Here is a 23,044-nt window from a genome sequence, read left to right on the forward strand (position 1 = left end):
TGAATAAAAATCCTAAGGATATTTATCCTGCAGAGGAGTTGTTCGGGACTGGTTGCTAAGTGATGCTTACATCTCCTGACAGTGCGTTTTCAGTTGTGCTTTACATGCGCATCTCGATATAGACCAGGTTTTTCAGGAGTGTAATGATTTTTAGAGGGTGTAAGATAGCCATTTTTGGATCATGCGCCAGACCACACCTTATGTTGTTAATTGCCACACACCTGGGCACAAGGTTTAATAAAAATGGAACGAATGGCAAAAAATTCATCACTGACTGGGTGTACGATAAGTATATATACTCTTTCGATCCCGTGTGGGAAATTAGACATATGAATACGATATAAGACTTGCGCCCGGTGCACGATAGGGCTCCAAGACTTTAAGTCTGTGAGACTGCAGCTTTATTCACGGCACCGGAGATGTGTTACCCTCACGTAGTGTCAAGTAACAAGCCCAATTTCTCTGTAGTTGAAGTCCCCTTCTTATACCCTCAACACACACAAACACAAATCAGGAGATGTCATCCATTGCAGTGATCTATCCAACCGGTTAATATTAAAGATGTTTTTATTAATATTATAAGGATGACACAAAGCCCCGTAGCCTTCTCCTCTTGCACTAAGCCATGTTTGTAATGTCCTCCCCCTGGGGTCAGCAACATCAGACACCTCACAACAAACATAATTGTCACTAACTAGAAATTCCACAGAGGAATGCTTCAAGAACAAAGCAGCTATCTGCTGGGGCACCAGTATCAGAACAAATGACACCAAAAAACTCAACAAGTTGATTTAAAGAGCTGGCTCAGCTTGGAAGTATACTTGAGGCCCTAGAGTTGGTTGTTGGGAGAAGGATGTTGCTAAAATTCCTTAACATTATGGAATATGGATAAAACCTCACATCCATTGAACGAACTACTGGTCAGACAACAGAGTGTTTTCAGCTGGATATCGCTTCAACTTCGCTGTAACAAAGACCGTTATAGAAAATCAGTCCTGCCCACTGGCATAACTACCGTATTTACAATAATTCCCCTTTGTGCCAGAGGAGCTCATATTCTGAGAGACAATATGTTAATGATAATAACATATTGTCTCTCAGAAGACAATATGTTATATATGTTAATATTATCAATTGCTCAACAATCAACAGCTGCTGTAACACCATAATTTCCCTTTGAGGATGTATAAAGTAATCTATCTATCTATCTATCTATCTATCTATCTATCTATGTGGTAGCTAGGCCTACCCAAAAATCAGAAATGGAGAGCTTTTCTCAATTCAATGTGTTTTCTTTCTGTTAAATGTGTTGTTTCTCTCTCCCCTTATCTGCTTTCCCAATCCTCTTCTCCTGGCAATAATATTCTCTCGATCATCTATTCTAGCATACGCACCCACTACGGTGCAATACTCGCATTTTTGGGGTGAAAAAAGTGTGTCGGTGTGAACCTAGCCTGTATTTATAGGTGTGAACCATAGGTGTGAACAAAAGATTTTAGAACAGCGCGTAATAGCGCTCTAGAATATTTGCTGTGAACGCTCCTTACAATTCTAGAATGGAACGCTCTAAAACCAAAGACGCTGATCAATATTCAAATATAAATCTGTTTGAAGGAGTCAAGGCAACTGCATTCCAGTTCCACCTGTGTAACAGTTGTACGAATGATCGAACCCTGCAGTAGCCTATGTCCCAGAGCCGTATGTCCCATGACCACTGAAGGCCGAGTTGAAGTCAAGTCAAGTCAGTTTTATTTGTATAGTGTAAAATGCATATGACCACAGAAGTTCGTTTTCAAATAATTTCAAAATCATTAGCCTATTTACAGGCTGCAGCCAACCTAAAACACGTCCAGATAAATCTAACCGTTGAACTTAATTTGTGCAATGATATGTTATAATTGAAAACAATTTGCTTGAGTTATAAATTAGCTGTAGTCCTATTATTTAGGCCTATACTCATCTACTGTAAATCCTCAAATTATGACCGGGCTCTTTTATTTACTTATAGGCTGTGTAAGCACATGCCTTTATTTAATTAAGCATTATTTACTTTTCATTAAAGCATTATTTACTTTTCTAGTAGGCTGCGTTGCGGCAACAACTGTGCAAATGTGTAGGCTATGACCGCTTCAGCCTCTCGCAAGCTCAAAAGAGGGCAGCAAGCGACTGAGCTTGAGAGCGACGTGAGACCCGTGGTGTAAATATTAACTTTCAGTGCGAGTTGCACCAACGTGGTTTAAATTAATCCTAGTTTAGGCCTAAACTAGGTTTAGTAAATCTAAATTTAAATATAGCCGCAAGCGGCAATGACGGGCCCGAGCACCTGCGGGGCGCAACCCGTGACATTTCAGAATCCAACACATCACCGACGTGGTGCATTTGTAAAATGTACATATTTGATGTGTGTGGTATTTGTTTTTGCATGTTTTTTTTCTGGCACATTTACTTGCCTGGCCAGGTGGGGGCGCAATGCAAGGCAGGTCCATTGTGTGTCATCATAATCATAATATAAATTAACCTGAGAAATTTCAGATTATTCATTTTAAGCAAAGAACATACACTTATTGATACACTTTTTGGCCAGATGGTGGCGCTATATTAGGTTTTTGAATTAGACATGTGAATATCATCACAATAATGATATCCAATATTTTGCAAAGTTTCAGATCAACCAATATAGGCATTACCAATTTCTGGCACATTTTCCTGCTTGGCCAGGTGGTGGAGCTATGCCAGGCAGGCCCATAGGATCTCTGGATATCATCATAATTATAATATCTATTAACCTGAGAAGTTTCAGACCATTCATTCAAAGCATTGAACATTTCTGGCATATTTCCTGTTTGGCCAGATGGTGGCGCTATGCTAGGCATGTGAATTATATGTGTGAATATAGTCACAATAATGATATCCAATATTTCATAAAGTTTCAGATCAATCACTCAAGACATTGTCCATTTCTGGCACATTTCCTACTTGGCCAGGTGGTGGCGCTATGCCAGGCAGGCCCATTGGGTGTCTCAATATCATCAATCATAATATCTATTAACCTGAGAAGTTTCAGACCATTCATTCAATGCACTGTGACTTTATGACACATTTCCTGTTTATATGGTAAGATATTAAAATCATGACATATTACAACATATCAAAAATCCCTTCACAATTTAACATCAGCAACATCTTGGCATCATATTTGCCAAATTTCACATGAATCTGACAAACCGTCTAGGAGGAGTATGTTAAAATTGATCATAAGACATCAGTGTAATTGCCATTCTTTCTGTTGCCAGGTGGTGGCGCTATGCCAAATATGCATTATGGGCATGTGAATATCATCACTTCCATGGTATTCAAAGACCTGTGAAATTTAAAACATTTCAAGCCATGCATGGTGAATTATGTCACATTTATTGTTTGTGTGGAACGGTATTAAAATTAATAATTTCGCCATTTCGTCAAATTACAACATATCAAAAAAAAGCTTCACCATTTATAATCAGGAACATCTCGGCGTCATGTATACCAACTTTGACATGAATCGGATCAACCGTCTAGGAGGAGTATGTTAAAATTGATCATGTCCACAACACACAAAATCTCAATTACCTCACTTCCTGTGGCCGTGCTGTGGCCGTGGCTAATGGCATGTTAATACAAACGTTGTTTGTTTTTGGGAGTTACATACATCACCCAAATTTGGTGTGTGTATTTAAAACTATATACCAACCACAATTTCCTCTGGCCCAGATATGGCCCACACACTGCAAAATTACTCTCATTGTTTCTGTTGGCCCAGGTCTGGCCCACACACTGTAAAATGACTCTTATTGGAACTGTTGGCCCAGGTGTGTCCCACACACTGTGAAATGACTCTTATTGTTTCTGTTGGCCCAGGTGTGGCCCACACACTGTGAAATGACTGTCATGCATTCTGTTGGCCCAGGTCTGGCCCACACACTATATAACTGAGTGTTGGCTGAGTGTCGGCTGGGCCTCTGGGCCTGTACTGGCCCACACACTATAAAACTGATCTGACTGAGTGTTGGCTGAATGTCGGTTGGGTCCCGAGGGCCACATGCCCATTAACTACCAAAAGTACTTGAAAATAAACACAAATCCAGAACTAGTAATTAAAAGCACAAGCTACTTTTATTAACAAGTTTAACAAACACAACCTTGCAAATAAAACAAACATTTAAAAATTATACAAGCTTTTACATATACAGTATACACTTTAGAAATTAAACAAGTTAAAATATACAAGCTACTTTTATCTACAACAATCGACATCTTTCATATACAAAAACACAAACAATTAAACATTTTAAAACTGTATAATGATTCAAAGAAATAAATTATTCTAAATTAACATTAAACATTTACAGAAATATTCTATCTCTCTCCCTCACTCTAAAAGAGTAATTCCATTGTCAGTAGTTGTGGGTTGTGAGTTAAGTGTTGTGCTAGTGCTTTAAATTCTGTATTTTTGTACCATGTACCATGACCTACCCAGCTACATACATGCACACACACTCACTCTCAAAGTATTTTTCAATAGCAGCAACCTTTGCCACCTGTTGCCGCTTCATTGTTGCCTCCACCAGTTTCAGCAGCACTACCAGCCGGGGGTGTCTCCAAACTGCATTTAGGTATAAAAGAATATTATAAGATCATTATGAGGTCTAAAGCAAGATTTCAACATGTCATCTGTCAGAGAAGTTCTGTTTGTCCACTCAAATATACTTACAGATAGCCACCTCAGCTCTCTTTGGGGGTTGATCAAAGAGTTCTTTCCATCCATCCTTCAATTTGAGATGCATGGACAGCATGTCATTTCAAAAGAAATGAAAAAAATCATTAAACTATTTATCCTTTACTGTCTGACAAAATATTACTAAAGCCCAGTCTTGCCACTCTGCAGCTGTCTTGGTAACACCTCCCTGGTAGTTATTTTGGGCAAACAAGACATTGTGTGATTGTCATTGGTAATATATTAGCCTTTAACAATCACCAAGAGCAAGACATATTTGTCAACACATACAGACCTGAAGCACAAAGGCTTGTGGACTTCCTTCACAAGAGCCTTGTGGGTGCTCCAGTTGGTTGGCCATGTTTTCAACAGCGCATGTTTCCTGCCCACTCCTGTTCTTTGCTGACATAATGGATGAGGCAAACCAAAAGCATCTAAAAACGACACATCACAAAACACAGGCCTAGATGAAAGCTGATTCCTATGATTTGGCTCATCTAAACAAAAACGTATTACTTATTCTATTAAATCAATGTACAACTTACCAAGAACTCTTCAGGTCTCCTGTTTTTCCAACACAAGAAATGGTTCAGACATGTAAACACGGGTAGCCTTCTTCATCCAAAGGAGTGCAGGTCTCTGGTCAGTGTGGCCTGGATTCTGAGGTGTACATTTAAAAAAAGTCACAGTAACGTTAGGTTAATGGAAGTATATGTGTTCAAAATGATTACATGATCATAAACAACCCCTCAGTACAAAATACAGAATGACAGATTTTGATGAGCTTTACATGACCAGGACAGGACCCACCCTGCAACCATCTCTCTCTCTCTCACACACACACTCACACTCTCTTAAGGCATACAGTCTCAGTCCTGCCTGCCTAGTGCATGAAGTTGGATAGATAACGATGAAATGCCCATTACCATTACCAATCGCTATATTCTAAGTCATGCAATACTGGTTAACGGTTAAGCCATTTCTAAAATGATTAGATCCCACTTTTCTTTGAAAACCACATAATTATGCAAGTATAGCTAACGTTACAGCACTGAACGTTTTTGACTAACCACCAACACTGACATTAACGGTAATTAGGCCAACAAAGTAGGCTAAGAAATCATAACGTTATGTTACCGGTAGCTTCGTCATCGTCAAGGGGGTTAGATTGAAACACCCATTCTTGTTATGCTACTTGATAAACTTTGTCTGCAATAATAAGCCTACGTACATTCATAGTGATTTACATGCAATAACAGGTAAAGGTAAAGTTGCATGTTACTTACCACAGGCAGTGTCCAAAACGAGACAGTTTCGCGCCGTCCTGGTTTCAAACCGAACAGTTGCTCTGCTCGTGGCTCTTCCACATGTAATGGGCCGACAGTCACTTTACAGAATTGGGCCATGTACGTTTAGCGTCCGGCTGTCGCTAAATGTTTAATTTTTGCCGCCAACAGCCGCGATACTGATCATTGTTCGTTCCTGAAGTATCGGGCCACACACTGTATGAAATCCGTCTGCCGAGATTGATTCGAAAACTGGCAGTAGCCCATCAAACCCCAATCGGGCCAAATAAGACACTCAGTAATCAGCCCAACTACTGCGTGTCAGTGTCGGTCCATTCAAGGGGACAGTGCCTCAGCCGACCTGAAACTCCACCGACAGTGGCAGCACTCAGCCAGGATTGGGCCGACTGTGCGGGACTTTAGTCCGCACAAAATACCAAATACCTCACTTCCTGTTGGGCGTGGCTAATGCATTGTACATCCGAAAGTTGTTCATCTTGGGGAGATACACACACCTACCAAATTTGATGCGTCAGGCCCAGCGTCTAGCTTGATGTGCCAACAACTGCCTCAATCACCTAAGGGGGCGCTACTGAGTCCCTGGGCCACACCCGGGGCCAAGCTCTTGTACCTAACTGCTTTGCGTGACACCTGATGTGTGTGCCAAATTTCAAGACTTTTCACCCATCTTAACCACCTCAAAAAAGGAAAACGCTCTGAGACAAAGTTAAAATTATAATAAATAATAATCCTTACAAAAACAATAGGGCCTTGCGCCCTTCGGTGCTCGGGCCCTAATTAGGAGTTTATTTAACCAGAGACACGTTGCGCATCTTAATTTTAACCCTGGATTAGTAAAACCAGTTTAAACAAAGATGAACATAATATTAATTTATATTCATTGTCCGCCATGATGGATTCTGACAAGATGTAAACAAATCACGATGTTCAATGATACCAAATGATAGCTGTAGCCTAAACCATAGATTTTTAATAGCCTATTAGCTACAGATTTTTAATAGCCTATTAGCTACTTTTTAAACAAATGTTTCGCGGCTGTTCATTGTATCAATAAAGTTACCATTACTAGTAGCACTCTATAATCTTTCGTTACTGTAACGTAGCCGTAGACTAGCACACGATATAGCCTACACTATGCGACGACAGAGAGGATCCAATTTTTCCACTTTTGAAAAAAATTTGCTCATTGAACTAATGGAAGAGTTTGGGGCAGTGATAGAAAACAAACAAAACGGACAGCGCGACTACAGAGAAGGAGCAGGCCTAGTTGGAGTTAGCCGAAAAATGTAATGGATCAGCTGGCGTTAAGGAGGCAAGGGACAGGACACAGAAAGGGTGCTGGAAAAACCTAAAGATGAAGGCTAAAACTGATGCGGCAGACGACAGAGGTTTCAGACGGGCGGAGGATCACGAAAAGTGACGACTGACCTGCTGTCAACTAAGATAATAGAAATCCTGCAGCCGATTGCCCCCCTCCCTAACCCTTACGATGGTGACGGCGCACTGGACAAAACAGACTTCAGTAAGTTGCTAACGTTATATGTAACGTAACAGCGTGTATGCGCTCCGCTTCTGTTGTTGTTTAAAGACTGAATGGGAAACGGATTTGGAAACAAAGGCTAAAATTTAACGCAGTTACAATTAGTAAAGCATCACCAATATCAATTTAATGTTACAGATGTATGGCTACATACATTCTTAAAATGGTTCTGGTCTAGACTTAAATAACGACTGAAAACTTTACAATAGAGCGTGTTCTTAGAGTGTGATCTGCAGGCGACCTGTTGGCTAGTTTTAGAAGGTGCGCTGGGGGCGCCTCATAGCCGTCCCGCGGGCTACCTGGTGCTCGTGGGCACCGTGTTGGAGACCACTGGTCTAAACTTAACGTTAGCATTATGCTAGGCCATATGCGAACATGCTAGCCCATTCATATTTCCTTGGCCATAGCTGATATGCTTGCTGTCGCAGCATATGTCTCTACAGACATGAGCCAGGCTCTGATTTGAGCATTGTAGTTACTAGTTAGGTAGATCTTCATGTGAATCCACTTGATCCACCCATGTAGATGTGACCCCCAGGGGGTGCTCAAGCTCACAATTTGCATAGCTAAGCTAGGCCACCAAACAGAGCTCTCCCTCAAACTATTTAGGCAGGTTATGTCCAATGAAGGAAGAGGAATGGAACTGATGTAATCAAAATACATTTATTAGACACTAGACAGACACCATAAATACACTGATCGGCAATCAGGACAAGCAAATGTTCCACATAGGCAACAGTGGATGAAATTCTACAATAAGTTACAATGAATGAATAGGTCTTCCAGATGAGTTACAGTGTAATAAGTCGAATACATTAATAAATACTTTTCACATACACAATCTAAAACACTCCAATCTGCAAGAGGCACTTCACACCAATTGGGCCGTACACACAGACACGGCGTTTCACACTTTACACTAGTGAGCACTGCAAACGAAGCACTGTCCCCTTAAGAAATATTGCACAATCCCCAGGCCGAATACGTATCACAATGACTGCCAGACAAACAGACAAAAAAACAAACAAAACATTTAAGCTAACAGGTTACCACCAGCAGGCTTCCCCCTAGGCCCACCTAAGTTCCCAGTAAACATTCAACAGACGTGGTAGATTTCCGAGGCACATACATACATGAATTGAAATAAAACGAAATAGTTAAATCCAGGAAAAACAGTGGCTTGTTGGACAGACGAAGGCAATCCTCCTGTAATAAAAAGCATAAATGGTTTGTAATGCTACATTTGGTAGCATCGTAGCATAAACGCCAATTGTAATTGTATGAAGGCCAATACCTTATTCAAATGGCTGCAGTCAGCTGGTTACGCTTTTTAAACTGCGGCACTACTTCCTATTACTAAATGTAGTAGCAATTAAGTCAGGACTAGATCTCCGATTGAAAGACTAGCTATGTAAAAGGAGTTGAATGAACTTACGTTTTTAAGACCAGCCAAGATGAATTAGGATGAGCCAATGAAGTTATACCAGTGTGGATGACTAATAGCTGTGCACACTCTCGCCAGCATCAGCGTTGCTTCTGCCCATAGACAATATCAAGACAGGAAACGGTCAGAGCTATAAACACTACGTGTTACGTCTGAAGGAAAAGGGGAGCAAGTAAACTTATGTTGCTGCAAACCAGTGTGGATTCACTACTCGCTATTATGCGAGCAAAGTAGACTTGAAACTGCGTGTACCATTACTGGTCACCATACGCACAGACACCAGGCCGAGCTACAAACAAACAATGAACCGTGTTAAGTGCTACTCGATGGAAACAAGTTTAGTGTTAAAGACCAATAGACGTAACCTTCTGAAAAGACTCACGTTTTCCTGTTTGCACAGCTTATTTCACAGCTTATTTCACAAAGCTCACTCTTCAACGCACACGCACTGTTGTGCTCCTGTCCGCATCTCACTACATTTAAAAGCAAGCGCTACTTGCCACCTGATCCAAATAATCAGCGTCAGTGGGACGGCCTTCGAGCTGCGCTTCCTGTCTCAACCACCCGACCCACTACATAGAGTAGAGGACTAACGTCAGGATTCTGCATGTAGGAATGTACGAAGGTGTGGTAGATCTGAGTTGATGCAACTGGTCTAATGAGAGAATTTGTGTGTGTGTGGGTTTTTTTTAATAGATGACATGGTTGTTGTCCTGCAGTCAGTGAAGGATAACAGAGCAACAATACCCTCTGTTACACCTCCTGAGAAGCGCACCAAGATGATCTCTGCCCACCATGAAGTAATTGAACTTGAGAAGGAGCGGTGTCTTCTGGACATTGAAAATGCAAAGTTACAAAAGGAAGTACTCTTACTTAAAAAGGAAGTTTTAACTCGTTGCAGAAACAACAATTAGAGATGAGCCAGCCACCTAAGGACTCCCTTGATGCTCTACATGGAATGATGTAGGCATATTAAATATTTGTTAAATGTTTGTTTATTGTTGTTTCATATTGTTTAATAAATATTGCATTGCAAAATGGAAGTCCCATCAGTTCCTCCCTGTATGGATGACAAAATATTTAGCCTATATTAGTTGGATAATAACTTAACTTAAACTGTAAACAAATATAAGCACACATATTTAAATCATAGCTCTGGAATAACGGATATACCTTGATTAGGCTACAAAGTGGGTTTCAATCAGTGTTCTCCTCACAGCACTTCCATTGACATTTGCAGCATTTTGTAGGCCTGCTTGCACATCTTCAACCTCCTCATCCTCACGGGGTTCCTCATTCTCCTCTGGCAGCTCATCTCCTATTCTTTTACCAAGATTGTATAGCACAGCCACTATTATTGTCAGAGTAGTGTCCAGTTTAGTGCGCAGCCCAAATTTTAAACAGTGAAATCTCCGCTTCCACATCCCAAACACTCGCTCAATCACCTCTCTAGTTTTAATCTGAGACTTGTTGTAGTTCCTCTCAGTCTGAGTTTGAGGGTTCAAAAGTGGAGTCATTAGGTATGAGCGGCATGCATAGCCACTGTCACCCACTAGATATCCACCTATCTCCCCTCCCTCCAGTACTGCAGAGATGACTGTTGTCAAAAATCCGACTGTCATGTGTAGATCTTGGCCATCTTGCAACAATGCTTGTAATCTGTGCCTGGTCATCACACACAACTTGGACATTGATGGAGAAAAAGCCCTTTCGATTACGGAAAAGTTCCCCATTCTCACCACCTGGGTTAGGTATTAAAATGTGTGTGCAGTCAATAGCGCCAATTACCCCCGGAAACCCTGCTCTTCTGTAGAATCCAGCTGTTATCTCCCTCCTTTGCTCAAAACGAATGAACTGATCTCTCAAACTTGCTATAGCTTTTGTCACCCTGTTGACAATTCTGCAGACTGTGGACTTGTGAACTCCAAAAAGATCCCCATCAACCATTTGGAAACAACCTGTGGCATAAAAGCGTAAAGCAACCAAGAGCTGGAGAAGTGGCGGCACAGCAGCATTCCTTTCACTTCTATGCTTGATAGCTGGTCCAACTCTCCCATTGAGGTATATCACAGACTCTTTTGTAAATCTGTACCGATGGAAAAACTCACTGTTGCTATAAAATTGCATAGGGTTAAGCCTATCTCGAATATTCCTGTGTGGAACTCTTTCTTCTAATTCCATCAAGCAAATATATGCAGCCATGTTGTCAGTTATACTAAAACACTTAAACCTCCTCTAGGGGTGGTTTAAATTAAACTGCCAAGCCAGTTTTATCCTGGGTTTAAAATTACTGGTGCAACAGACTAATATTTAATCTAGGTTTAAATAGGAATTTAAACTGGGATTAACTGGGGTTTAAATTTAACCAGAGTTTAATTTAAGATCAATTTAAACTAGGTTTAAGGTTGGTGCAACAAAATTACTCAGTAACCCATGATTTAATCCAGTTTAAAAGTTAAACCATGTTGGTGCAACCCGCCCTTAGTGTTTAACAATGTCTTTGTAAATTAGGCCTATGTTTAATTAAAAAGTTTCTTGTGTGCGTTCATTCTCTCATTCCCTCTCCAAAATGTTCCTGTTCTAGGCCAAGTGCATGAACCCAGGGCCCAGTTTCCCGAAAGCATCTTAAGCCTAAGAGCGTCGTAAAGTCCCTCTTACGAACGTCTTAAGATTTGCCGACTGTTTCCCTAAACCATCGTAGCTTAAGAACGTCGTGAATACACTCGTAGATCTACGAGTGCTCCAGAGTTCTCGTTACCGGCTAAGAGCGTCTTAACAGTACTTCTCACTGAGGTCACCAACAGGACATACATAATCCAATTTACGTTCCCATTCTTTATTGTGTTTATCTGTGATGAATCAGATTTTAACGTGCAATCAAGTTATGAAACGAGACGTTGCCAGAATAGTTTGCCATTATCTTTGCTAAGTGAAGGCTATATTTTATTAGGCCTATGAGGTAAAAGCAGAGAAAGGAACATGTGGTTTAGTCTGTAGGCCTACTGCATCAAAATCTAAGCCTACACATTTCCTCACTTTCTTACTCGACTTCTTTCTTATCTTCAAACGTGTTCTTAAGTGACACCGCGAAAGATTATTGCATTGTGCAACAATCTAATCTTAAATAATTACAATTATTTATGTTTGTGTGTGGTATATAACCTAGCCTAGGCTGGGATGCTTACATGCAGATGTCAAAGTGTTTCTATTTTCGTATTGATGTGAATTAATGTGTAGATTCGAATCATACCTGTTCATTCTTACCGTCGCCGAATTTATCGCGGACTAAATTCAAGATGGCTGCAAACGCTTAAACTTCATTGAAGATACTGTCTGTATAAATCGTCTTGTAAGTAAACTACCAGTGCTTTTCAAAGTTCTCAATGTCTCGCTTTAAATGTCAGGGCCCTCGAAGTCTACCAATGAAGTGTGGAGATACATTGAGCCTCGTAAATGGGTGTAAAACAGTGATTTATTTTGCATGGCTAGCCCGATGCGTCAAGCACCACTATTGAAAAAAGCTGTTGGTAGCATGGGCTAAAGCCAGATTTGGGAGTGCAGGGGACAAGCCGAGATGGGCTTTGAGACATACGTTCACACACGGCATCATGTTTCAATACACTTTAGGTCAATATCACACGAATTCTCCTTTAAAATAATTACAATTATTTATGTCTCTGTGTGGTATATAACCTACTTGGGATGCTTACATGCAGATGTCAAAGTGTTTCTATTTCGTATTGATGTGAATTAATGTGTAGATCCGAAGTTTAAATGGTAGACCTATAGCTGTGGCGTGCAGTCACCTGACATCACCGCCAAATCAGAAGATATTTTCAGAACTATTAACGTGGACAGCTCCCCTTAAGAGCATCTTAAGAGCAGTGCACGCCGCTTCACGCCACGAGCATGTTTGGGAAACAGTCGGAAAAACCAAACGAACGATCGTAAGATGAATCGTAGAAAACCCTCGTAAGAGCGTGTCTCCGTCGTTATCGGGAAACTGGGCCCTGGTGCGTCACAATTTTGATTTGAGAACAATGACAGCCTCTCATTGGTCAAAGAAGGCATAGCCTATCACGCCCTGTCCATTTCAATGACGCAACGACAGCTATCACTCTGGTTAAGACCAAAACGTGCCCGCAGCCCGAATCAGCAAGCAGCACTTCATAAAGATGTCTGAGAACTCTGAAGCAATTTTCAGCGCGCCGGCGAAACTTAAATCCAAAGTTTGGAAGTCGTTTGGCTTTTACAAAAAAGAAGGTAAACTTGACAAAAGTATTGCAATCTGCAAATTGTGTAGGGCAGCGATTAAGTACAGTGGCAGTACCACAAACCTCAGTACACACATTTCCAGACACCATGCAGCTGAAGCTAACATTGACAATGCTAGCGCTGCACCGAGTAGCACAAACATGCCCCCGCTCGAGAACAGGGACATTACTCAGTTTATCCATCAGCCACAATTTAGCTCCAATTCGGCGAGGGCTAGGCGAATATCAACATTTGTAGCTCGCTTTATCGCCTTGGACCTCAGGCCATACAGTGTAGTTGAGAATGATGGATTTCGCGACTTGGTGAATGAATTAGAGCCCAGGTACAAAATCCTGTGCAGACAGCATTTCAGTGAGAAACGCATTCCCGAGCTGTACATAAAAACCAAGGATGACCTGAAGGAAAGACTTTTAAGAGCCGAACGAGTGGCAATTACAACAGATGCCTGGACGTCATGTGCAACCGATTCATATGTGACGATCACAGTTCATTATGTTACTTCGGATTGGTAGTTAGAGAGCCATGTCTTGCAGACTAGAGTGTTCAATGAATCACACACAGGGAAAATATAGGCGCTTTACTTAAGGAATTAAGCCTGTGTCGAGTGGAATATTGCTGATAAAGACCCAGCTCTGGTGACGGATAACGCCAGAAACATGATTGTGGCTGGTGTGGAGGCCGAGATGAGCCCTCACCTTATGTGCTTCGCGCATACATTACATTACATTACATTTAGCAGACACTTCTTGACCAAAGTGACTTACATATGTCAGCTATATTACAAGGGATCACATTGTCCCCGGAGCAACTTGGGGTTAAGTGCCTTGCTCAAGGGCACAGCGGTGGAAGCCGGGAATTGAACCGACAACTTTCAGGCTACTGCACGCTAGCCCAGCTCCTTAACCACTACACTACCACCGCCCCTCCGCATACATTGAATCTGGCTGCCCAGAAGGCCTTTCGTGTTAGCAATGCTGCAAGGGTGCTTGGAAAAGTGAAGAAGGTGGTCGGATTTTTCCATCGAAACACAACGGGAGCTGATCTCCTTAAACAGAAACAACAGCAAATGGCATTGCCCGGTCACACGCTCATCAATGACGTTCCCACCCGGTGGAACAGTTCGCACGACATGCTCGAGCGTTTTTTAGAGCAACAACCGGCCATTTTTGCCACACTCATGTCAAGGGAGCTCAGGAAAGGAGAAGATGTGAGCACTCTTAATGAAAATGACCTGTGCAATGCTGAGGACATGGTCAAAGTGATGGCACCTGTTAAAGTTATAACAACAGTCATGTGTGAGGATGAGCAGCCCACGATTTCCATGATGGCCCCCCTCAGAGCAAAACGTAAGAAGCACTTTCAGGCAACTACTGAGGACACAGGACTCATTAGGGAAATGAAGAAGGTGTTCCTGGATGATTTTGAAAAACGGTACACACAAGTTGAGGATCTGTTGTGGATTGCATCCGCTTTGGATCCACGCTTCGAAAGCCTGCCCTTCCTGAGTGACCATGACACTGAGAGGATCTTCATGTGCATCTCAGATGAAGCAACAGCCCTGCATAATAAAGTAAGCCCCTCCTCAACTCTTCCTGTACTCCTATGCAAAATACACTGCTGATTATTATTGTTAAAGCTTATATTTAGTTGAATGTATTGTTTCGTCTCTCTCTCTTATTATATTGCTGTATATTGCTATGATTAACTGGTGTCAGTCAGTGCATTGCATTGAGATCAGGCTACTGCATTGAACTAGCCAACTATTTAATTCAAATTTTGAGTATCAGTTACAAACATCTACCTGGTTGGTGGTTACTAATCATACCTGTTATTTTGTAATATTCTTACTAGAAAGCAGAAGAGACAGACAAGGAGAGCCACCCTAGTCCTATGCAAGAAGACCCTGCTCATAGAGATGCAGATAACAGCCCAGTCGAGGTCCAGGAAGAACCAAGAGGTGCATTCTCTTATAGGCTACTACATGTCATGCATAATTTACATTTAAAGCGATATCTAATGCTATGGTAAATGTTTTCAAGGGTCATCATGACAAAACCAAGTCAATGGCCTAATATACTGTAATTGTTTTTCATGTCAGATGGCCCTCCTCCTTGTAAAAAGAAGAAGAGTACAGCACTGGACCAGCTGTTTGGAGAAACCTATGAAGTAAGAACAATAGCAAGAAGCTCCAGAGAGAGGGCAAATGAGGAAATCCAGAGGTACGGAGAGAGAAACCTTTTGCCCCTGAATGGCTCTCCACTGGAGTGGTGGAGAGCACAGGTGGACTTACCATTGCTGTCAGCTATCACTAAAAGATACCTCTGCATACCAGCCACGAGTGTGGCAGCGGAAAGCGTGTTTAGTACAGCAGGAGATATCATATCCTCACAACGCAGTGTACTTCTGCGTGAGCATGTGGATCAATTGATTTTCCTAAAGAAGAATCTTAAAAAACTCAATCAAAAATGAATTTCGTCTTTGGAGGGGTTAGGAGGCTGATTAATGGTTCTATATGGCAGTTGTGTAGTTCAGCAGTTCAGTTATGTTCCCTTATTTATCTTGGATTTTGCAGACACTTAATTGGCAGAGGCACATTTTATGTGACTTTTATGATATGAATAAATGGTGTCTCTGTTTTACACATTTTATTTTTTTTTATCATCCTACCTCAACAGGACACCTAACACTAGCCACACTTTTTTACACAGAGCTCTGTGTGTCTACTAATACATTTTTTGCATCTCCTTACTGTTTATTTGGCCATTATGTAATACTCAGATTTCAATACCTGGAATATACCTCAGTTTATGTTAAAAGTGTTACTGATACTGAAGTTACTCCATTCGTATTGTAACAGTTACCCAGTGGCTAGATGGCAATTGTGTGTGTTAACAGAATGAGTTATTGTTAACAGATATTTTGTATTGCTGATTCTTACAGTTTGCAGCTTTAGGCTACTTTATTGTGTTTTCACTTTTCAGTGAAAGGTTAGACAAGAACATATATTGATTGGTATTACAGTATGTTAACTTATCTTCAATCTGTATGATTTGCAGACATCCCAAGTCTCCCGGAAGTTCCGGGAGTCTCCCGCAAATTGATAACGGCTCCCTGACGCCCGCAAATTAGATAAAATCTCCCGGAATCTAGAGCGAGCGATCAAGAGCATGCACACAAGACCGAAACTTCAAATTGTGTGTGCATGTCAGTGTATGCATTACCCACAGGGATGGGAGAGAGAGAGAGAGAGGTTGTGCGTGTGTGCCAGAGAGCATCCTGATTGGCCTGTTTCAGTTCAGTTCAGTAGGAGCAGGAGCGTCATGGCAGAGGAAGAGGAACATTTAAGTAGGAACATTTAAGACCCATTTCACATCAGACTACAGTGACTTTAGCATTGTCATGGCGGGTTAAATGATTGCTAAAGACATGTTGAGGTGAGTTTAACAAGTGTCATTTCATGTGCATAATATTCAGGACTAGCCTACTAGATGGCTATTTGCCAAGGGTACATAAAGACCAAACTACCAAAATCTACTTTATTATCACAATTTCTAACTATAGGCCTTCCTTATTTGGTGTGCTGAGTAGAGACAAAGTAATTAACAAACATAGGATATTCATCACTATTTCAGTATATAAGAAGGCTAAAGAAATTTTTTATATATATATATATATATATATATATATATATATATATATATATATTATTATTATTATTTTTTTTTTTTTTTGGGGGGGGTACCTCCCTGAAATGGCTTTTTGCAGGTTGGGATGTCTGGATTTGCAGATAATTCATTTGCAGAAGCATTTATTCTTTTATATAAGAAAAGGCCATGGGCAAAGCACTGCTTTTTTTTTTTGTATCGACACCTCTTTGATCTTTATATTTTTAAAGTGTGTGCCATTACTGAAATATGTCAATATATGAGACAATCCTCTTATTTTCACAATAAAATGTTTGTCATGTTCATCAAGTTGTTTGCCTTATTGACAACCATTGCCATGATAATTAATGATGTAAAATGTGGACAATGATAAGAACTCTTTCAGAATGCTTTCAATTATTGAATTGCATCGAATCGCATCGCATCGTATCGTACTGAATCATTTTTTATAAACATGTATCTTTTCTTGTATCGAATCGTGCCCATGTGTGTAGATGCGAATCGTATCGTCTTTTACATGAGAGATTCACACCCCTACTTATTATCATAGGCATGTTACATTCATGACATGAAATGTGGAACTTATAGAACGAAAATGACAAATTACGCAGTCGGCTAAACGTTTTAAACTTACGCAAAACTGATGAACCCAGCATCGGTGCATCGCATACATTAAAACACAAATTGAAGCAACAGCTTGACCATTGGACAATCCTACCACTAAACCTTTCCATAGGCATGCAACGTTTATGACATAAAAAGTGGAATATGAACGCATTTCATCACACCTGACAATTAAACGTAGCTGTGGCTTTTCGCGATTTGACTGATTCTTGAGTTTCAGCGCAGTGTTGATTTGCGCATCTTTTTAAGATGGTATGCGTAGGCCTAAACGAAGGAAAGCCCTCTAATCGGATGGGCAAGACTGACAAGTAGACGGGCCTAGGCCCGTCCAGGCCCGCCCGTGGCTACGCGTAGGCCTATTTCAAACAGGTGCTTTCTCTTCGACCTCCACAAATTAAGCTACAGTTAATTCCTTAGCCGTTTGAATATTTTTGCGATTGACCTCGCGACTGACAACGTTGTGATAAATAGGCTATAATACTAACTTTGTAAAGTCAACTTGAATGCATCAATTTTGAACAAAGTTGTGTAGGCTACACCGCGCCGAGTTATTGCACAAGCCACCGTTTTGATTTGCTTAGGGGAGATGCAGGCTGAACCCGTTTGAGGAAGAGAGGTGCAGGGAGAGAATGCGTGCTCTACACTACGGACATCTCTATGAAATAATGTAGCATAGGCTAAGGCTAATCCATATTTTAAATAAGCAATCATGGAGACAATAAGTTAATAGGCTAGACAGATATTGTGAGTAGTCTTAATGCAGGAATGGGCGTTACAGTTATTCAGTAACTGTAACGAATTACTGAAATTTAAATTTACCTTTAGACTACATCGTTTCCCAATAAAGTTGAACGAAACGAAATTACAGTGTTATCTCCAACACTGGCTATAGGCCCATTGAACTTAGTTTTGGTGGATGATGGACAGATGTCAGTGCCCTAGCCTAATTTACCCTCCCCCTCAGCAAAATTACGTTGAAAAGACGTTAAAAAGATGTCTTTTTAAGACAAACGTTCACGTTTGGTTGAAAAGTGAAAGGTGAAACGACGTCTTTTTCCGGTCGTTGAAAAGACGTCTATTGAAAGATGTCTTTTCAACGCCTATATTTGGTTGAAACCACGTCTTATTTAGGTGCTGCCATGGCCCTTTTTTCGACTTGAATATTGCTGTTATATATTCATTTATAAGCCTATATTATCCTATTATAGGCTTACCGTGGTAAAGTTGGTTTTATATTGGACGTTGGATATTCGACACATTCGGAAAATCTATTTAGCACTGACTACGATGGTCGAGTTTGTGTCAAACCAACTTTAATGTGTTTAAACAAGGTCTGTCTATATTACACAAAGCTTCTTTTGTCCAAAAACCCATGTTTTGGACAAAATTCATTTTATGATTTTTTTTATGCTGATAAAAGATTTAAATTTATTGTGCGGCTTCACCTTTTGACTTACCCATACTAAAACACATCTCCTGAACTCGGCTTACTGTCCTTTCTAGGACACAAAGCTTCGTTCTATTTGACTCAGTGCCCTCCCATTGAAAACGACGGAGTCTGTTCGTCCATTTCTTTTACTGTCTATGCATTCCACTCTAGTCCTATGGGTGACGTCAAGCGACTTTAACGCGCCCGCAAAGCATTCCGGGAAGGCAGCGCTGCATTTGAAAATATGTCGCGCGTCAAAAAGCTGGCCGAAGCCCATCTTTATGCAAATGAATCCGTTGAACGCGAGGCGACTCTCCAATGAAAGGACGAGGTTGTAGGTCCTTTGTTCTACCACAACGGTGCCTGTGAAACTTTGGTTCCGCTTACAAGACAAATAATGTTTTAACGATCTCTTCCACGACCACCCTAGTAGTCCATAAAACAAACGAAACTAGGATTTGGATGAATATATTGACTGTTGGTGTTTCTGGTAAGGATTTGAGATTGCATTGAGTAGTTTAAATAAAACAAGATTTCTAAATGGCTTGCATAGTTTGTTTAGGCTATTAATGTGTTGTATACAGTTAAGTACATGCCTAAAATTGTGGTCCATTTGTGGAAAAACACTTAAGATACGTTAAAACGAACTGAGTATGAGCTGACTGACATTTTAAACAAAACGCCCACACACGACTGAACGTGGGGAGGCAGCGCGACATCTATGCGACACGACAAAATGAAGTGTCGTGCAAGTGGAAAGACAATAGCGGACGGAGCGGTGTAGTCGCCAGCGTACCCGTGACACCAATACATACAAGACAGACAACAACAAAAAATAATAAATAAAATAAATAAAAAATAAAAATAAAATTAGTCCAATTTCCAACCGGCTGAAAATGTCCAAGGGCAATAATTCAATGATGACTTGCGTGAAACAGCGCACAGCTGTGTCTCCACAACCGATGCAACGCCAACAAAGTTCTTTATACTCACTGGCAGATCAGCAACTCGGTGGACTTTGTTGATCCGTAACTTTTTGTTGGTCCGTAACTTAATGCAGAGATCTTCAACGTTAATGTTAGTCTGCTCAATCCAGACTCCAGGCAGTTGGCATGGCAGCTCACAGGTCGGCAGCCTCGGCAGATCGTTCGCAGAGTAGCTCCAGCTGCTGTCCCGAGAAATCCCCTCGACCAGACAGCGAAGTGCAGCAACGGCTTACAGATGGATGGGAAGGATGTAAGAGGCCCAGGGCAGAAGCTAGCCATAGCAAGCTCCCAATGGACAGACGTTAACAACAACAGCCGACTTGAAAGCAGTAAAAAGGACTAGGAGAATAACACGAAAACTATCAAAAATAACGTAAATAAAGAGAGAAAACATTTAACTAGACAAATCAATACAAAAAATAAACATGACATTACATAAAATTACGAACATTACATAAAAACCAACAAAAACATGATGCCAGACGGAGCGGCGTGTCTCGCCAGCGTCCCCGTAACCTAGCAACTAGAGTTGAAGGAGTGGGCCCGATATTTTGAGAACTCCTGGAACAAAAAATGTAGCCTACCAGATTTCTCACGAAAGGTTTGCTCATCGTACACAAACTCTGAAACATGGCCTTAAGGGTTCAGAGCCGATTGTCTCTGCCAGATGCAGATAAAGGCCAGCATGTCATGTTTATCATCAAGGAGGGGGCCAGTCAGATTGCGCACCGTCGCTTTTCCGATTGGGATGCTGTGGGCAGAGGATCTGTGCTCTCAAGAGTGTAAGTCTATGTTTTATTATCATCACTGTTAGGCTATAGCCTACTTATTTTCAAACAGATACCATTTAGTTGCTTAGGCTGTTATTATTTGTTGTAGCTAGGCTAGCCTACAAATAGGCCTGATGAAGTTGATTGAAGTTAATCATTTATCTTCTTTCTGACATTGGCTAGCTATCCTCAGTTTAGGCTGTTTTTAACTGTTCGACCTAGCCTACACATTATATGTTGTATACTGTTATGCGAATTTGTAGGAGGACTGATGCAGGCTTTCATCAGTATGTACGGGAAGTGACGGAACACCCCCGGTTTGATAACTTCATCATGTTCATCATCACGATGAACGCGCTCTTCATGGCCCTAGAGACTGACTACAGCATTAAATACACAATGTTCAATTTCTTTGAGGTAAGAGGTCCTCTGCCTATAAAGTAGGCTATCTTCGGCTTTTCAAGGCGACTATAAGCTTGTGATCCTAACCTAATTTTAACATCACTTAGATGTCTGACGAATTTTTTATGGCGATCTACGCCATGGAGTTTGTCGTGAAGGTGTATGTGGAGCCGTATGGTTATTGGACGAGCGGATACAACGTCTTTGACGCTGCTATTCTCTTCCTGTCATTCATCCCTTGGTTCACGACGGAGGGAGGGGGAACGAGCTCCTTGTCCTCCATCAGCGCCTTCCGCTCGATTCGCGCTTTCCGCGTACTGAAAACCGTGTCTTTTATCCGTGGTCTGCAGGTGAGAACTTAAAGCTGTTTACTGGATCATTGACTTCATGAATCTTCCACTCATAAAGCTACACAAAAGCACATAATCATCAATGCAGTTATCATCAATGGCCCTGAGATTAATTGAGTTAGTGTGTGTGTGTCTGTGTGTGTGCTGACAGGCCCTGACAGCTGCACTCTTGAAGACCATGAAGAGCCTGACGTATGTACTAACCCTCATGCTCTTGCTCATGTTCATCTTTGCCGTCATTGGCCATGAGTTCTTCGGAGAACCTGCCACTGGAGACCCTGAGAACTGGGGCGACATCGGCTCTGCCTTCTTCACACTCTTCTCTTTGGTTACGGTGTGTTTGTGTGTGTGTGCATGCTCCAATTGTGTGTAGTCACAGCTGATTAAAAGCACACATGGGTTTTCATATCAGAATGTCATGAGTAGACTATAGCCTACATCCTACTGTATCTGTGTCATGTTTGCTATGTTTCTCTCTCTCTCTCTGCATGCATGTCTGTGTATGTGTGTGTGTGTGTGTGTGTGTGTGTGTGTGTGTATGAAGGTGGACGGCTGGACAGACCTACAGAGTAATCTGGATAATCTGGGGTTGGTGAGCAGTCGGCCCTTCACCATCGTCTTTATCCTGCTTGGATACTTCATCCTCTTCAACATGTTCGGAGGCGTCGTCATCATGGAGATTCACGTAGGGTCATGTCGTCATCATGGAGATTCACGTAACACATTGAATCACTACTGTAGCACTCTATCACTACGTTCCCCCTCTGCTCAATTTAGGCCCTTTACCACAGACTCACTCTACTCTTTGTGCTGTCACTCTCTGTCTTTCCTTTTCTTCAGCTTTTCTCCTCTGTTTATTCTCTGTGTGCCATTCAGAACGCGGGGTAGATAGACCATGACAAGGTTCAACCTTAGTGTGTCTGTGTGTGTGTGTTTGTGTTTTTTGGTAGGTATATATATTGTGACGTTCTGCTTGTCCCTGGGTTTGTTTTGTGTTCTCTCTGCAATTATTGGAGCAGAACAAAACTTGTAAACAAAACCCCATGCACTGTTAAACCTCTTTCAAAAGGGTTAGATTGTTAAATAGAAGAAATCCCTTTGCACAGCCAACTTGAACAAGGTGCTGGTGGATTGCATGTTTTAAAGTTCATATATAAAAAGAGGTGGCCACTGCACACTGTTATATTTTTTAGTGATTTTTATTGAGCAACGCGTTTCGCCAGTTGCTTCATCAGGCTCAATTCAAAACTAAGCAAGTGAGATCATCATCAAGTGAGATACATCACATGACTCAAGTCATCACATAAAGTCATCACATCAATTAGTCACATATGGTGCATTCAGAGCACCTCGGAATGACAAGGACCGCCCCCATGGCTACTTTGTTTTTCCGACAGCAAGTGTTCATGTGCTTTGCCATCGGAATGTGTGACAAACACGGATGCCACAACAAAGGTTAAAACATACACTCACTAATCCTAAACAAACAACTGTATTTG

General features: G+C 41.3%; 1 protein-coding gene and 2 long non-coding RNA genes across 4 annotated transcripts in view; 1 reads left to right on the forward strand and 2 right to left on the reverse strand.

Annotated features, from left to right (window-relative positions):
- Positions 1-4,240: 4,240 nt before the first annotated feature.
- LOC125292785 lies at positions 4,241-5,630 on the reverse strand. Its single transcript, XR_007193280.1, has 4 exons — positions 5,299-5,630; positions 5,049-5,187; positions 4,751-4,805; positions 4,241-4,642 (listed from the first exon to the last, which is right to left on the reverse strand). It is a non-coding gene; the product is annotated as an uncharacterized LOC125292785 (long non-coding RNA).
- Positions 5,631-8,214: 2,584 nt separating this feature from the next.
- Positions 8,215-11,702, reverse strand: LOC125292786. Its single transcript, XR_007193281.1, has 3 exons — positions 10,218-11,702; positions 9,036-10,104; positions 8,215-8,806 (listed from the first exon to the last, which is right to left on the reverse strand). It is a non-coding gene; the product is annotated as an uncharacterized LOC125292786 (long non-coding RNA).
- An 8,850-nt stretch (positions 11,703-20,552) lies between these two features.
- LOC125293548 (cation channel sperm-associated protein 3-like) overlaps positions 20,553-23,044 on the forward strand; it is a 59,739-nt gene continuing 57,247 nt past the window's right edge. For both annotated transcript variants that reach the window (XM_048241511.1, XM_048241512.1), the window contains exons 1-5: positions 20,553-20,805; positions 21,057-21,210; positions 21,303-21,545; positions 21,697-21,879; positions 22,090-22,230. In XM_048241511.1, the coding sequence (XP_048097468.1) occupies positions 20,654-20,805; positions 21,057-21,210; positions 21,303-21,545; positions 21,697-21,879; positions 22,090-22,230 (873 nt within the window). In that variant the 5' untranslated portion in view covers positions 20,553-20,653. The remainder of the gene's footprint in view (positions 20,806-21,056; positions 21,211-21,302; positions 21,546-21,696; positions 21,880-22,089; positions 22,231-23,044) is intronic.

This window comes from Alosa alosa, chromosome 4 (genome assembly GCF_017589495.1).
Source record: "Alosa alosa isolate M-15738 ecotype Scorff River chromosome 4, AALO_Geno_1.1, whole genome shotgun sequence".
In the NCBI taxonomy this organism is placed as follows: domain Eukaryota; kingdom Metazoa; phylum Chordata; class Actinopteri; order Clupeiformes; family Clupeidae; genus Alosa; species Alosa alosa.